The sequence below is a fragment of the Panthera leo genome, chromosome F2 (assembly GCF_018350215.1).
Source record: "Panthera leo isolate Ple1 chromosome F2, P.leo_Ple1_pat1.1, whole genome shotgun sequence".
NCBI classification, from domain to species: Eukaryota; Metazoa; Chordata; class Mammalia; order Carnivora; family Felidae; genus Panthera; species Panthera leo.
This window is the reverse complement of record NC_056695.1, coordinates 19311726-19329212: the sequence shown is the minus strand read 5'-3', so window position 1 is coordinate 19329212 and position 17487 is coordinate 19311726. Positions and strand designations below refer to the sequence as shown.

Below are 17487 nucleotides of genomic sequence, written 5' to 3'. Positions count from 1 at the left end.
GAGTGCTGAGGAATGGTGATATGCATCACATGGAAACCGGCTGCCAGCCGTATGTCAGCATATCATTGTATCTGCCAACAGAGGAAGTGCTTTATAAACTTCAGCAGTAGTATTATTCCACATGGATAGCCTATTTTTGGATTCTCTAAATGCAATCAATCAGTGATTTATGTCATCTGTGGTCATGGAAGTTCAGTATGTTTAGAGAAAAAAAAAATGCTCTTTTGCTTAAACTTTCCCCATTGGATACTCCAATCCTGAGACAACTGAATATCCCTCTTCCTTTGGATAAATATGAAAACAATGCACAAAACATCAGCTTCTATCTTCCAAAAAGGATTAATCGCTTTCATTTTTACTTCTATAACCATAGAATCCACATAAAATAAAAATCCCGGAAGCATGTTGCATGTAAAGTGAAACAAAATTACCCTCCTCTTCAGGTACATTTAATAGACTGCTCTCTCTGAGGCAGAATTAATTCTACACTTCCATTGAAACAAATTTCTCCATTTATAACTTACATACGTAAATTAATACAAGCATACCTCATTTTATTGTGCTTCCCAGATATTGTGTTTTTCACAAATGGAAGGTTTGTGGTAAGCCTGTGTGCAACAAGTCTATCAGTGCTGTTTCCCCAACAGCATTTGCTCACTTCATGTCTGTCACATTTTGCTAATTCTCTCAATATTTCAAACTTTTTCATTAATATTTTATTTGTTATGGAGATCTGTGATCAGTGACTATGACTTGGTGAAAGCTCAAGTGATGGTTAGCATTTTTGAGCAATAAAATGTTTTTAAATTAAAGTGTATACTTTTAAAAGACATAATCATATTGCACATTTTATAGACTACAATACAGCGTAAACAAAATTTTTATATGCATTGTGCAAGCAAAAAATTCATTGACCAGCTTTATTGCAATATTTGCTTTACTGTAGTGGTCTGGACCTGAACCCACAATATCACCAAGGTATGGCAGTAAAGTTTGAAAGTACCTTTCTTTTCATATTTGTTAATGAAATGTCTTGTATTCTCAGACTGAGATCCATGATTTTTTAGTAAATTAAACTTTTACAGCCCATTTCTTTTGGGAATTGTAAAAGGTCAATTAAAACCTAAGAAGAGGGAACTAATAAGTTTAGGAAGCTATAAGTTTGAACTCATAGAATTTGGGAAAAGAAAACAGAAAAAAGTAATGATGAAGTTAGAAAAATACGGTGTATTGTGAAAAACATTACAAAATAGATGCAAGGTGCTAAAATAAATTTATGTGACAAACTTGCTATACTACACTGTGCACTGGGATCGCGCTCCATTTTATGTCCTAATTCATGCCATTTGGTGACATTTCTCTGCAAGGAAATTATGGGATAAAATTGTAAGGTTTTGAAATGGATGAGAGATTACTGAGTACAGACAATGGAAAATAAATCATTTTTTCCTAGCATGTCCTTCTAGTTCCTGATTCTGTGGAGGTTCTGAGTCTTTCATGGACTTTTCATGGACATTGTTTATAGAAATTGCCAGTACTGCAAATGATTCTAGCCCATACATTGTATCCATTTGAACGTAATTGGTTGGTACCCTACAGATATTGGTCAGTTTTGCCAGTTTTTCCATCTCTTTATAACTTCAGCATTTCCTATTTGACTGTGTATCTGAGGGTTTAACCGTCCCTTTGAACTGGTTGTAACACTTTACTGGTCCCCTTACTAATTAATGAGTTGAGTAAGTCTTTGATATGTGTTCATTTTATACCTGTATGAAAACCAGGATTAAGACTTAAAAAAAAAAAAAAAAACAGAAACATTGTAGCAACGTGGATGGAACTGGAGAGTGTGATGCTAAGTGAAATAAGCCATACAGAGAAAGACAGATACCATATGTTTTCACTCTTATGTGGATCCTGAGAAACTTAACAGAAACCCATGGAGGAGGGGGAAGGAAAAAAAAGAGGCTAGAGAGGGAGGGAGCCAAAGCATAAGAGACTCTTAAAAACTGAGAACAAACTGAGGGTTGATGGGGGGTGGGAGGGAGGGGAGGGTGGGCGATGGGTATTGAGGAGGGCACCTTTTGGGATGAGCACTGGGTGTTGTATGGAAACCAATTTGGCAATAAATTTCATATATTGAAAAAAAAATTAAAAAAAATAAAAAACAAAAACAAGTTATCCTTTAACAACAGGTATCAGTTCTAAATGAATGTCAAAGACAAAATAGGGTTTCCTTGAAAAAAATTGTTTCCTCCTTTCTTAAGTGAATGAAACTATGTCACTAAGTAATAATATTGGTTTTTGAAAAGTGAATCCCTGTGCATGATAAAAAGTAAATTGTATCTTATCTATGACAGGATAATGGCATGCACTTTCCACGGAAGTGTAGTTGGAACTTCATGACAGTCGCCATCACGCAATAGTACAACTCGGAGAACAAGACCGGCCAAAATAGGCATGAGAAGTGATTTTAAGATACTGTGTTGCATAGAATCAGCCTCCTTTCCGGTTCAGATCGTAGAGCTGGCAAAACCAACCTCCACAGATTTGGAAAAGGGCCTGCCTGCTCTACATGCTTTTTTTCCTGTCTGACACCCTTAGCAATTGCCAAGCTGCCATTTGACACCTTGAGTTAGTTCACACTCCTGTGTGTGTTGCCTCCGGCCTTCACCAGCTAGCTTCCTGCAGACGTGAGGAGCTGCTCTAAATTGCTCTTTACAAAGTTTCAAAAAATCATTAACTTCAGTCTTTAGTTCTTTATAGCTTCTCACCCATTTAGGTTGACAATACTTTTCTGATGCATATACATTTAAATTAAAAAATCTCTCATGATTAGGGGATTTGTAAGCAGTGTACTATGCTACTTTCCAATTATTCATATGGGAAATGTGAGGTTTTATTTTTATTTATTTATTTATTTATTTATTTATTTATTTATTTATTTATTTATTTAAATATATGAAATTTATTGCCAAATTGGTCTCCATACAACACCCAGTGCTCATCCCAACAGGTGCCCTCCTCAATACCCATCGCCCACCCTCCCCTCCCTCCCACCCCCCATCAGCCCTCAGTTTGTTCTCAGCTTTTAAGAGTCTCTTATGTTTGGCTCTCTCCTACTCTAACCTCTTTTTTTTTTTTCCTTCCCCTCCCCCATGGGTTCCTGTTAAGTTTCTCAGGATCCACATAAGAGTGAACACATAGGGGGAATGTGATGTTTTAAACACATTAGCTTTTCTGTAAAAAGTGTGACAATCAAGCTTTGGAAGCAGTTGATTTTGATAAGTTGTTTCAAATTCTATACATTTTTTGAATAACTGTTAGTATTATTTCAAAACTGAAATTTCTGCAACTTGAAATTCTTACTCCTACCTGAGTTACCAAGTGTTTTACAAGTGAAGAACACAAAATTTCTTTAAAAATTTTGACCATAAGAATGATTTTGAGATTAGGAAAAGTAGACTATTTAAAAATATCTCATTTTATATTTGCTCAAAACTACAAATCCTATTCTGGAAAAATAATATATTAAACAACAAAAAATGTTGAATGGAAATTCCATTTTAATTTTGCTTGTAGAAGAGACCATATTGTCTCTTTAGTTCGATTTAGGTCTAAACAATATTGACTTAATGTCATGTGGTTATAATTTTGTCTAATTATAAGACTAAATTTAAAAAAGAGCAGACTTTGATCTGCAAAAAGTTGTCCAAACTTTAACAAGAAATGTTAGATATATTTAAAAATGTAAACACTATGGTTTATTTGAGTTTTAGTGTATACTAAATAAAAGCAAATGTTTGCTAGCCCAGTTTTAACTTCAATGCTTCTAACATTTATAAAAATTGTTCCTTATCGTTTGTGACTCTACTAAGAAGCAGAAAGAGAACAAACGTGAAAAAAGAGTAGATGTGAGAGAAAAAAATTATCATTTTATGGCTCACATTCTCAACATGCTCTCCATGGAGAAGAATTTGAATATATATTTCCTAGAGACCAAATGAATTAATATCTGCAAAAAGAAATGAACTAGTAATAAGTTAAGAGCTCGCTAATTAAGATCATACTTAGATGGGGCACCTGGGTGGCTCAGTCGGTTGAGCATCCGACTTCGGCTCAGGTCATGATCTCACAGTTCGTGAGTTCCAGCCCCGCTCTGTGCTGACAGCTCGGGGCCTAGAGCCTGCTTCAGATTCTGTGTCTCCCTCTCTCTCTGCTCCTCCCCTGCTCACACTCTGTCTCTCTCTCAAAAATAAATGAAAGATTAAAAAAAAATTTTTTTAAAGATCACACTTAGAGTTTTATTGTAAAGAATGATCACATGTTGGTTTAAAAAAGAGCTTAAATCTAAATATCAAACAATATTAGATGAAACCACTATGTCAGAGCACCTGGCTGACAAGTTGGTTCAATGTCCAACTCTTGATTTCAGCTCAGGTGATGATCCCAGGGTCTTAGGATTGAACCCCACATTGGGTTCTGCACTGAGCATGTAGCCTGCTTGGGATTCTCTCTCTCTTCCTCTGTCCCGCTCCTCTGCTTGCACTCTTTCTCTCTCCCTCTCTCTCTCCCTCTCTAAAAATAAAACAAAAAAAACCAAAACAAAAACAAAACACAAAAAAGCTATGTGATACTGAGCTCCTAAAAAAATGCTTATGAGGGGCGCCTGGGTGGCGCAGTCGGTTAAGCGTCCGACTTCAGCCGGGTCACGATCTCGCGGTTCGTGAGTTCGAGCCCCGCGTCAGGCTCTGGGCTGATGGCTCGGAGCCTGGAGCCTGTTTCTGATTCTGTGTCTCCCTCTCTCTCTGCCCCTCCCCCGTTCATGCTCTGTCTCTCTCTGTCCCAAAAATAAATAAAAAACGTTGAAAAAAAAATTAAAAAAAAAAAAATGCTTATGGGCATACACATACTTATAAATTCAAACTGAGAATCGGTAACGGATCTCATCAGCTGGGGAGATTTTATAGCCCTAGTCAACCAAAAATATTGTTCTTGAGAGTAAATGAATAAACAAAACTCATAAATGTATTAATAAAATTTTCCTCTTTACCCGTATTATACAAAATTGAAGGGTTTGCATGATGTATGTAGTTACTCTCTAGAAATAACACGGAAAGAACACTTTAGGGCAGTGTTTCTCAAACTCTAGGGTGCTTCGAATCACATGAGGATCTTGTTAGAATACAGATTTTGATTCTTTGGATCTGGTGTGATTTTGCATATCTTACAAGCCCCCAGGTGTTGTCTGTGTTGCTAGTCAGAGGACCACACTGAGAAGCAATGCCCTGCCAGAACCTCCAACAGAATGGCACAAATCCTCAACCTTGTTATCACATTAAGCATTTATAATCGTGTAGAACATGTATGCTTAGATTGCACATACGGATCTTTTTCTCGGATGAGAACTGCACAAATTAAAGTTCCATCATCTTGTATGCGGCCCATTTCCTGTACTGGCACCTCAATTTTCTTCTTCCTCCAACAGCGCTAGACTGGTGCAGGACACATTACAAAGGGTATCAGGCACTCCTCTTGTAGAGGTGGCCCACCATCCCAAGCCCACCAAGTAGGCCACCACCAAGTAGGGAATGCTGAGCCAAGAGCTTTAGCAACCACAGAATCCTAAAGAGAAATTCTACTTGGGTACACACTGAAAATAGTGTCTGCCTCTCTTTGGCAATATTAATGGTTTTAATGTATCCTAGTCAATCTCTGCATCAAATTCATTAAAATTTAAAGTTGGTACTCTAACCCTCCAATTTTTTGCACCATATATTTTGATTTTTCTAACCTGAACCCAGACAACCAACCTGGTCTTTTCCTTTCGTTACCTCTTCTCCAGGTGCCTTTGGCAAAACTTCAATCAGCTCCAAGCTTGCAAACCAGAGATGTTAGGGACTTAAAGGGGTGCTATATACTCTCATTTTCCTCTCTGAGTGGTATTTGGAAGCAAGTGTGAGTTTAAGTATGGGTACACTGTTCTGAGGAAGTTTTGAGTGGCACATTCGGTAGGCCACTCAAACTGGATCTTAAATGGAAGCATGCACACAAGAATAAAATATTTAGAGATAAAGATATTCTATCTTTCTGAGGAGCAATATTCAAACCAAATATTTGGTACTTCTTTGACATCATCACCAGATTACTTCCCGGTCCCCTTCACCTACAACAGATTCAGATAGCTAATTTAGTGACCACTGTGGTTTGGATTCAGATCAAGTCTTGTGGATTCTATCCACGGGTTTATCAGCAAGTTCCCAAATACCATTTGTAGACAGTCCAAAGACATGTCCTGTGACACAGAGCATGCTTGGATCTCTCCAAACTAAATCCAGACATCTAAATGGTTTTCCAACAAAAATGTACCATATATCTTATTTGTCAAGACAGCACTTTGCTTAATGGCTTGTACAAGTAATGTCCTTGATGAACATTTATCACAGGAGTGAGCACCAATTTGGGACAGATTGTTCTTTTCATAAGAGCAATGACCATGTCTTATTATTTTGTGCACGTGTTTCTCATTTTTTAGGATATCAACAAATGTTTGTGAGTGAAAATATATGATAGCCCTAGGCCTGTGCAGTTGTACACATCATTTTCAGGATGACTAAATAAGGTATCCCTCTATCAACAAGGAAAAAAACAACATTTTGATGAAATATTATTTATCATCCTGTTTTGGTGGGCATGACCAGTGTGATTGGGTATAGACTGGAAACTGTAGAGCAGATCGAGAAAACCCAAGCGAAATTCGTCCTATATGATAGACTGATTTCAGACTATGTTACAAAGCTAACTTAAAACTCACTTCTTCCAGGTAGTTTTTCAGTGACTGTCCTCCACTGGAGGCTTCTCCCTAGAGGCAAAGAGGAATAGAAGTTGAAAAAGTCAGGGGAAGGAGAAAGAAAGAACAATAGAAGATGAATCATGAAGAGTATTGAAACCTGGGAATAACACCAAATCCTTACTATGCTCCCACCATGCTGATTGGGGTTGCCAGTCTGGTGACTTTCTCCTCGGAAGGAGATCATTTTTTCAAAGCAACAATATTTCTTTTAAGTGGATTTTAAGTCACATAAATGAATAACCACCTGGAATAGCTAACTAAAACTTAGGACAGAATGCTAAATGAGATCCGTAAAATTTTGTTACTAATTTTATAAATATGTTAGTTTAAGAAAAAGGTCACTAATTCTGTATTCTATAAATCTGTATGAAGATCTAACACATGGACTTCAAAATATTTTATGGAGAGAGTATAGCTCATTAACCTGTCTTTTCCCAGTGTTTATATGCAGCCTTTCTTTCTCACCTTGCTTGTACATTATTAGTAAATTCTCCATTATTTGTGCTTTTCACGAGACCTTTATCAGGCACTCGTAATCACTGAGATTTAAATCATAGAAATTTAACATCAAATTAAACATACATCCCAAATCCATCTAAACATTGGTGGTCAAAATTGTCAAACAACTCATTAGTTTGGATAAGTTATATTTTTTATACTACATGGCCAGAGATATTTGGAAATAAATCCTGAGATATCATGAAATGATAAATTCTAGGAGAACATGTGTGTTTAAAGGATAACTAAATACGTGTGAATAAAGCTTACATTTGTTCCTAACTTTTGGAGGACATTCTTTTTGACACTTCAAAGATTCTCCATATATTATCTCATTTAATTGGTTTTCCACTACAACCGGAGGGCAAGACATCCTCTGCGAATCTGATGAATAAAGAAACTAAAGCCTGAGGGGCTCAGGGAAATGCTTAAGTTCAAGTGGCTAGGTATGGGCAAAGCTCTGCTGGGACCAGATTCAACTCTGACATTCCTTTCCCTCACTGAAATGAAAAGTTTAAAACATAAAAAATTAAATGTACCTTATTTTTTAAAACTTGTGATGTATACTCCAAAGCACTTTAAGCGGGTTAAAAAAAAAAAAAGAATGTTCATTTCAAAACAAAAATTAAGCTAGAGCGAGTTAAAAAAAAAGAATGCTCATTTCAAAACAAAAGTTAAGCTAGAAATAAAGTATTGGTTTCCTTAAGCGCTTAGAAATCAGATGTATAATATTTTCCCTCCCAAATCATGGTTTCCACTAGTGAAAAATTAGTATGCTGTAGTTTAACTGTTTCCAAATGCTTCCAAGCTTGTGGGATTTTCAACGGATATGACAGCCAAAGAGATAGGACAGTTATATTTACTTAAGCTAAAATATAAACTATTAGGAAAAATCAAATCCATATAAAACCCCCAAACTGTGAGGAATTTAACTCAAAGCATATGGAGGAGGCTGGAAATTTTCTTCAGATAAACTGCTTTTTCTAGTTGGATTTGCTATACTATCTCCCTTTATTTGGATAATTCGAGGAGAGGGAATACAGCGGGATCTTCCAATTTGGCTCTTCCTCGCCTGGGTTGCCCGGGGTAAGAAGATAGCGAGACAAACTGCAGTTGGTAAAGATCTGCTTTCTGGAGGGGCCAGCGTTGGAGACCTGCCTGGCCGGCTTCTGAACATCTGAGGGCTAACAGTGAGGCGCTCCAGGGCCGCCCCCGGGCACTCGCTGAAGAGGCTATTGGTTTCCTTGGAGCTAGACTGCAATGGTTTTCCCAATTCATCTGGACACTTGCAGTCTTATGCTAAGACCTGCTAATGACTGAGGGTTTTCTTGATGGTCAGATGTAACCAAAGCACTGTGTAGGCTACAGGGCTTTCTTGAACAGGCTTGCTTCTTCCCACAGTGTCAGGTCCTTTTCAATACCTATACCATAGAAGAGGAGAAACCCACACAACGTCATTCGTTTCTAAGGCCACACAGACTGGAGTTTGGCTGTAGCTACCGTTCATAAATCACTGACATTGGTGGCACTGATGAATGAGGAGCATGAAGTAAAAAGACCACCGGAGGAAAATACAGAGGAAACAAACACTGCATAGAGCATTACAAATCTGGCATAGGGTCGAATGCACAAAACAAAGAGCAAAATGTCAGGATCTCTGATCTTAGGGTCAGAATAGATGGCACCAATCAAGAGGCTTGATTCAATATGTCAGTCTCAGGTTCCCCATTTCTAACCTGGGGCTGTTGAAATGCTGACCTTTCCTCCTTCCCCCCGCTGGGGGCGCTAATGAAATAAAATCCCTTTCAAAGCAGAAAGCTGTCAACTTCAGTCATCCTTTTCTAAATTTAAAAGAACTGGCATTTTAAATATCAAGTCTCTCTAACAATATAATATTTTGATAATCACCCGGAAGTAAGTAAAAATTACCCAAATGCAAAATCGCTTGAAAAACAGAGAAGAAAAGGGATACAAGGCACACAGCGGGGTGCGGAGGAGGGAAAGAGCAGAATACGTGGAAACTATGCCAGACGGAAAGAAAAGAAAAGAAAAGAAAAGAAAAGGGAAGAAAAGAGAAAAGAGAAGAGAAGAGAAGAGAAGAGAAGAAAGAAAATGTATTTCCTGAAATGTGGTTTCACTTATCATGAATCTTAATATAACCACACTTGAGATGAAAAATGTTTTAAATGTGAATCATAAAATATATTATAAACTCAGAGAAAGAGAAAATAAAGACTGATATGATTACAGTTTACCATTTGGCATGGGATTATGACTATTAGAGACGAAGGTTCTTGTTGCTCCTTTAGTTATTTTCCAGCTAAGGAAATATTCTCAGTGAAAGGGAATATACTAGAGACAGAGCTAGGACTAGGCCCACACTCTCCTGAATTCAATACCATCTTTCACTATACCAGGCTTCTCTTATTTAAGTGTTTATTTATTTTGAGAGAGAGAGAGAGTGTGCATGCAAACGGTTGGGGGTGGGGCGGTGGGGAGGAGGAGCTGTCAGCACAGAGCCTGATGTGGGGCTTGAACTCACAAAATGTGAGACCATGACCTGACCCAAAATCAAGAGTCAGACGGTCATCCGACTGAGCCACCCAGGCACTCCATGCTTGTCTTATTTAAATCAGTATTTTCTATTCATCTCTTTCAAATCCTTATGTAAAATGCATATAGACTTGTATTTTTCCATAGAATATACTTATTCACAAATCTTTTACGTCTAAGGCCTCTGGTATGAATTTCTTCCAAAGAAACTTTCATGAGCCCCCTACTTCCACCAGAATGCTCTTTCTTCCCACCTTTCAACTGAAATTAAACAATAATCCTAACATAGACAGCACCCTCTTAAGAAGAACGCATAGAAGAATGGGAGCTTGATAGGAATGGCCAAGGCATATCTGAACCTAAGGGACTAATAAAACTTCACCCATTATTTATTCCACAAGTATTTATTAAGCACTTATCGCATGCCACATACTGTGCTAGGTGTGGGGACAAAGAGGTGAACAATCCCTAACATAAAAGAACTACCGTAGTAAGAACAAATCCTACCATAAAAAGTTTACCTTGAGAAAACAGTTATGAGAATATAAAACAAATGTTACTCGACATCGGCAAGCCCACGGTGCTACAGTAAAAAAATACGGGGAAAGGGCTCCTAGTGTTCCATTTATTCAACAAGCATGTATTGACAACTCTCATGTGCTAGAAGTTGTTAGAGCCATTGTATACATGTGATCGAAAAGACAAAGTAGAGGAATTAAAACTTGAGGAAATTATTTTTAATCTTAGTCTTAAAGACTTAATTAGCCAGATGAAGGGGCTGAATAACGAGAAGAGCTCATACGAGGCAGAAGGAAAATTTTGTGCAAGACCCCAGACACAATATAGCAAATATATGAAACCACAAATATTTCAATGAAGAGCACTAATTATACTATGCACATAAATGTGTACTGTATTTTTAGATATAGAGATATTAACATCATGCATCATTTCCTAATTCTATACTATAATTTCCTGTAATATAGCTGTTGACATGATGGTTATATGTTGTGTTTTCTAACTGCATTATTATACAGCATTGCCGACTTTGTGGCAGATGTTATAGAAATTGAAGTTCAGCTTTCCAAACTCTAGCAAACTCTATAGGCAGCAATTACCCCTGATGTCCAAGAGAATAGGCAGTGATCTATTTTCAATTAGTAAAAAGCTGGGTGCAGTAGTTTGTAACTCAGAACTTTTGGAAAGCTCAAAAGTCTTTCAAATCGTCGATGTTGTCAATAAATGGCTACACTTGTTTGCAGACCATGCATATTAACAAGTGCTGTTTCTAATTGACCTCAATGTCTTTTCATGTTAAGTTAAAATTTTTCTGAAAACTTATCCACGATCTTGGGAATAAATGTTGCAATAATGCAGAAGTACAGACACCTCTCTTTTCTGAAAATAGCACATTTATCCTTACTGCCTTAGCATTTCTAAGAGCTAAAAAACAGTGACATTTTGAAATAAGATGTTATGATTCACTCTGCCTTCAAGTTCCCCTGAAGCAGCTTATGTTTGTACTAGGAACCAGCAATCTAAGGCATGATCAGAAGCCAAATTTGTACCCTCACAAAGGACAAATAACATTCAATCCCTAAGCACATAACTAACGGTTAAATTAAAATGGAAACGATTTACATGTTTCTTCCAATTTTTTCATGTTAAGCTAAATAAGTCCTTTATGGTAATGCCCTTGCCTTAGAGACTCACCTTAAAAGAATGAAAAAGGGCAGCAGCAATTATGGGATTAATAATTGTCACTAATAGTGTTAAATTTTAAATTACTTAAGGCATTTTAGCGTTCCTTCTTATTTTCTGAAAAGTAACTTTTGCTGTTGCAAAAAAAATGTTTTTTTCCTTTAATCCCACGTAAAACAAAAAAGGAGGGCAGTGTAAAGCTAATAATTAGAGGCTTCCTGTTTGGGAGAGTGCTAACTTTTATCCGTGGATATTGGAGAAGAGACAGAATGAAAGGGTGGGGCTATATGGATGCTAGTGTTAATGATATTTAATTACGTTGACTTATAGAATAGATAGAGATACATATTATTGGTCAATTGATTTTTAGAAAACTCCATTTGACCTTGAACTATTCATTGTACTATTTATGTGTGTCTTTTCTGATGTGTTGACTGATTTACCATATCAATAATTAATAGTTTCACTATTATCATTGCAGAAAGTAGTAGTCATTTATTCCTCTAAAATGGTTTAATGTGCCAAAACAGCAAACCATCAGCCGTAAGATCCTGGAGAGTCAACTTTTCTTCTGAAGCAGAGTTTCTTCATACATAAAGTATGGACAACAGAACCACATGGTTGTGTTTCATATGAGATGGTGAATGTGTAAAAGTATGGAAAATTTCCACTGTAAAGTGCAATATTATTATTTTGTAAATGCCTGTATCACCACTGATCCCACACCTATTGGTTTTCCTGCTTCCTACCCTGGCCCCACTACTCAAATTTCTATGTGCTCCTTTGACACTATAATATCTTTATCAAAACACCTGTCACATTCTACTATAATCCTGGTTACTTGCTCAATCTTTCCCCTTTAACTCTAAGTTGCTGGATGGCAAAAATTATTTTTATTAATTTTTGCCTCCCATGTCCTGGTAAAAGTCCTGGCAAAATGTTTAGAGAATGAATGAATAACCAGACAAACAATCAATTTGTAGATTTTACATAGCTCTGGATCCTGTACAAGTCAAAATTTATAAATAGTGGGATAAAAGAACTCAGTCACTTTCATTTATTCAAAAAAAAATTTAATGTTTATATATTTTTGAGAGAGAGACAAAGGGAGTGCAAGCCAGGGAGGGGAAGAGAAAGAGGGAGACAGAGGATCTGAAGTGGACTCTGTACTGACAGCAGAGAGCCCGATATGGGGCTCGAACTCAGGGACTGTGAGATAATGACCTGAGCTGAATTTGGACACTTAACCGACTGAGCCACCCAGGGGCCTGGCCCTTAAGTCACTTTTAAAATCAGTGAATAGATATTATTATTATTGAATGCTTGTGCAACAAACCCACTGAAGAAGTTGCTGATCATAGGATTTGTTAGTAGTTACTGAATAAAATTTCCACCTTGAAATATGAAAAATATGTATTAGTAAGTATATTTTAATCATTTCTTGGCAATCTACTGCTATGAACAATTATTTTCATAATAATGAAAAATGGAAATGTTCCAAATTGGCCTTTTATTTCTATTATTTATTTTTTTAATTAATTTTATTTTGTTTATTTATTTTTGAGAGAGACCAAGACAGCATGAGCAGGGGAGGGACAGACAGAGAGAGGGAGACAGAGAACCCCAAGCAGGCCCCATGGTGTCAGCGCAGAGCCCGACGCAGGGCTCAAACTCACAAAACCGTGAGATCACGACCTGAGACGAAACCAAGAGTTGGACGCTTAACAGACTGAGCCACCCACGTGCCCCCAAAATTGGCCTTTTAAAAAATATGAAGAGATACAGAATTAAAGAAAGAGAAGTTTTTTAAAAAGTTTGAGAGGTAAAGACTAAAATAGAAGGGGCACAAGATGAAGCAAGCACAAAAGACAACACCTTAAGAGAACCAGAAGGTTAAAAAAAAAGAAAAAGAGGCAAAAACAATTTTTAAGGGAAATTTTTTTAATCAAAAAGAAATTAATAAAGGAATTTGTTTTAAGTATTTTAGGGAAAGTGATATATGTTGAAGATAAGTAGAAGGGGAAACAAAGTTGACCCTTGAACACTGCAGGGGTTAATGGTTATAACCCAGTTTCATGCCAGTTGAAAATCCATGTATAACCTTTGACTCACCCATAACTTAACTACTAAGAGCCTACTGTTGACCAGAACCCTTGCCAGGAACATAAATAGCCAATTAACACACATTTTACATATGATATGTATTATATGCTGTATTCTTACAATAAAGTAAGCTAGAGAAAAGAAAGCGTTATTAAGAAAGTGGAAAGGAAGAGAAAAACATTTACAGTACTGTACTGTGCTTATGGGAAAAAAAAAAAAAGTCCTATATAACTGGCCCTACACAGTTCAAACCTATGTTGTGACACCTATGTTGTCACAAACACCTATGTTGTCACACCTATGTTTGCACCTATGTTGTGCAAAGGTCAACAGTATATGGATAATAGAAGACTGTGAAGAAGAAAACAAACGCAAGAGAAGAGAATAGATACAAAAAATTATAATTCCAGGAAACCTCCCTGAAATAATAATAATACATTCCATATTGCACTGCATGCCTGACAATAATTAGCCAGAAAGACTAACGGCCACAAGACAAATTCTAGCAAATTTATTGTATTTTAAAGAAAAAGAAAAAAATACTTTGGGCATTTAGAAAAACAGCTCACATGACTTATAAGGGGAAAATATTTAGATTATCATTAGATTTTAACAGCAGCGATTTATGCCAGTAGAAAATGAATTAATATATTTAAGATACTGAAGGAAAGAAAATGTGAGCCCAGTTAACTAGTGGAGAATGACCTTCAAAAAGCCAAAATGCTTACATGTAAGAACAGATGGTGGGTATTGACTACAGAATCACCTGTCCTGAGGCCACAGGCAGTTTGAAAGGGGAGTATATACATAGGGTACATACTCTGACAATGTGGATTCTGTGCAACTATTAAAAAATTGGGACAGAATAGAGAAAGCAAATGCAGTTGTTTTTTTTTTTTAGTTTTCAGTATTTATATTGGTAGATGCATTGGCATTTTTATCTTGAGACTCTGCATATAATGTTTTAAAACTAATAAGTGATTATGGAATATTTTAATTCTAATATCGCTTTTCTCAATGAAGATCAAAATTGTGGGTATAGGAAAAAGCAGACAAAGATATAACCATAAAAAAATTAAACTAAAGACTTGGTATTCAATACGGGCACCTGGGTGGCTCAGTTGGTTGAGTGACTGATTCTTGATTTTGGCTCAGGTTGTAATCCCAGGACCATGGGACCCAGACCATGCTGAGTGTGGAGCCTGCTTAGGATTCTCTCTCTCTCCCTTTGCCCCTCTCCCCTGTTCTCACTCCCTCTCTCTGACATTAAAAAAAAAAAATTGAAAATGAGTCTTGGTATTTTCTAATCTGAATTGAATGTGTCAGTATGAACCGTCCACTCAAAGGGGCTAGAAAAAATGACCAACCCAGTAGCAATGATTATCTCTAGTGTCCAGACTGTGATCTTGAAATACCATTTCTCACTAAAAGGAACTAGGGCCTTTTAAAAAAAACACTGGCCTATTCCATATTTGGGGCAGGCTATGTAAAACACAAGCTTGGAATATCTTGTGCTACCCAATAGCAAGGAAGCTACCAGAGACTACCAGGGGCATAACAAAGTGACCCAAAAATAAAACTGAAGCTCTCACAGGCCAAAGATGGGACAATTTGAGATCTAGCAGTGAAAATAACTTCCATAGGTTGAAACATATCAAATAAGTTTAAAGAAAGAATTGGTTCTCTTCTGAAGATAGTAGGGAAAGTATTCATTATCTTGAAAACTAGTAAAGAAGGAAGAGAAATCAAGCAGGCATCCTGCCTTTCTTATGGGAACTGTATTACTGGCTAATCAAATGGTAAGTGAAGGAAAGGGTCTCTTAACAAAAGTACTCTAACAAATAAACACAAAATAATTCATAAAATCAAAATATCACCACTTTGCAACTATCAATGAATCAACAGAGTTTGGCATTAAGCCTCAATGGCTGCTAAGATGGTAACATGGGAAACAACCAAATATTACATGTCCCCTCTAGTTTTGCCAAAGAGGAGCTTTATCCAGTTTCTGGATAATTTGCAGGAACTGAAGGACTGAAGGACTGAAGAAGACTGAAGAATATGTTGAATTATACCAGGAATATGAAGTTAACAAAATTCAGATTGCAGAAAACTACACATCAAATGGCAGGGTTCTTCAACAGATAAACTGTAAGAAAATGCAAGAAATGGCAGAGGAACCTGTAGATTAAAAGAGACTGATTTTTTAAAAGTTGGCAAAGTTGACAATAATGTCGACAGAGGCATATTTGAACGATAACTCTACTTTCAAAATGGAAGGATGATTATAAGTTAGAATAGCTGTTACTTGTGGGGAGGGGCAGAGGTTGTGACTGGGACAGGGCACACTGGAGGGACTTCTCGGTTATCTAGCAAAATTGTATTTCTTGACCTGGGTAGTGTTGTCACCATAAATGAGTCATTAAGCCATACATTTGACTTGGGTGATTTTCTTTTTTTTTTTTAATGTTTATTTTTATATTTATTTTCAAAGAGAGAGAGAGTGTGTGTGCATGCGCAAGCAGGGGAGGAGCAGAGAAAGAATCCCAAGCAGGTTTCATGCTGTCATTGTGATGCCCGACTGGGGGGCTCGATCTCACAAACCAGGAGATCATGACCTGAGCTGAAATCAAAAAACCCAGGTGCTTAGCTTACTGAGCCACCCAGGCACCCCTGATTTGGGTGATTTTCTAGATTTGTATTCTATTTTGTAACAAACAATATGTTTCAAAGTAAACAAATAGCCATTTCTAATATTAAACTATATAGTTACAGGCATAATTGTAAGGTACAAAGGCAGCTCTTAAAAATGAGTGTGAAGTATTACAAGGCTCTATTTACTATTGGCTACATCTCCATGGTCACATATCTAATCTCTCATTGATCCAAATCTTTTGGTGTATGTAACAAAGTAATTATTGGTTATATATCTAGAAAAGTAGTTAAAGAACACTCTTATTGTTCTGATTCGATCTTAAACTAATCTAATTATAGCACTGACCTCATAAAAGTCAGTTGGCAATTTTGATTTTTACCATTTGAAATAATTAAACCTTTACATTTTCTTCCATTAAGCTTTTAAAAAAATCAATAGATGTCACTTTGGAATCTGTAAAGTACTTGTATAAATTCTCTAAGGTCAGTGAAATATGAATGTCAGTCTCATAATTTAAACCAAACATACAATGTATTCTTTTAAAATTAAATTAACTCGTGTCTTTGCAAAATGGCTAAATGGCTAAGGTGACCAACTTCCTGAACTGTGACTCAGATGGGAGCATGCAGGAAAGCTGATACCCAATGGTCATGAAATACCAAGATTTTTATGTCTCTTCTGTTCTCAGCCCATGTTTCCTTAATTTAAAAAAAATGATTGATTTTTTAGATAAGTAACAATACTGGACATGTCTCTACATTGAATGAAACATATTTCTCTAACAGATCATGGACACAAATAATTTAGTGCTTCTTTTAACATATATCTCTGATTTTTAAATTCAACAACAAAAAAGACCAGTTTCACATTTCAGACACCCTTGCATTATTTAATAGACATTAAAGGGCTATAGACTAGTTTAAACTTAATAAGAAAAATTGTTTTTCATTGACTTGTAAATGTAAATAAATATGGGCAGTCCAGGGCAGAAGTCCTGCATTAAAAGTGTATTTTTAAGCTTTAAAATATTTACTTAAAAAAACATTTACTTAAAGGGGGTTGATCTTTCATTTATTTTTAAAAACTTTTTAATGTTTTTCATTTTTTTTTGAGAGATAGAGAGACA

At 36.4% G+C, this 17487-nt stretch overlaps 1 protein-coding gene across 1 annotated transcript in view; it reads right to left on the bottom strand.

Annotated features, from left to right (window-relative positions):
- Nucleotides 1–17487, bottom strand: part of CF2H8orf34 (chromosome F2 C8orf34 homolog) — a 401924-nt gene that overhangs the window by 34624 nt on the left and 349813 nt on the right. The window contains 1 exon segment of the mRNA XM_042924126.1: nucleotides 6812–6859. Within this exon segment, the coding sequence (XP_042780060.1) occupies nucleotides 6812–6859 (48 nt within the window).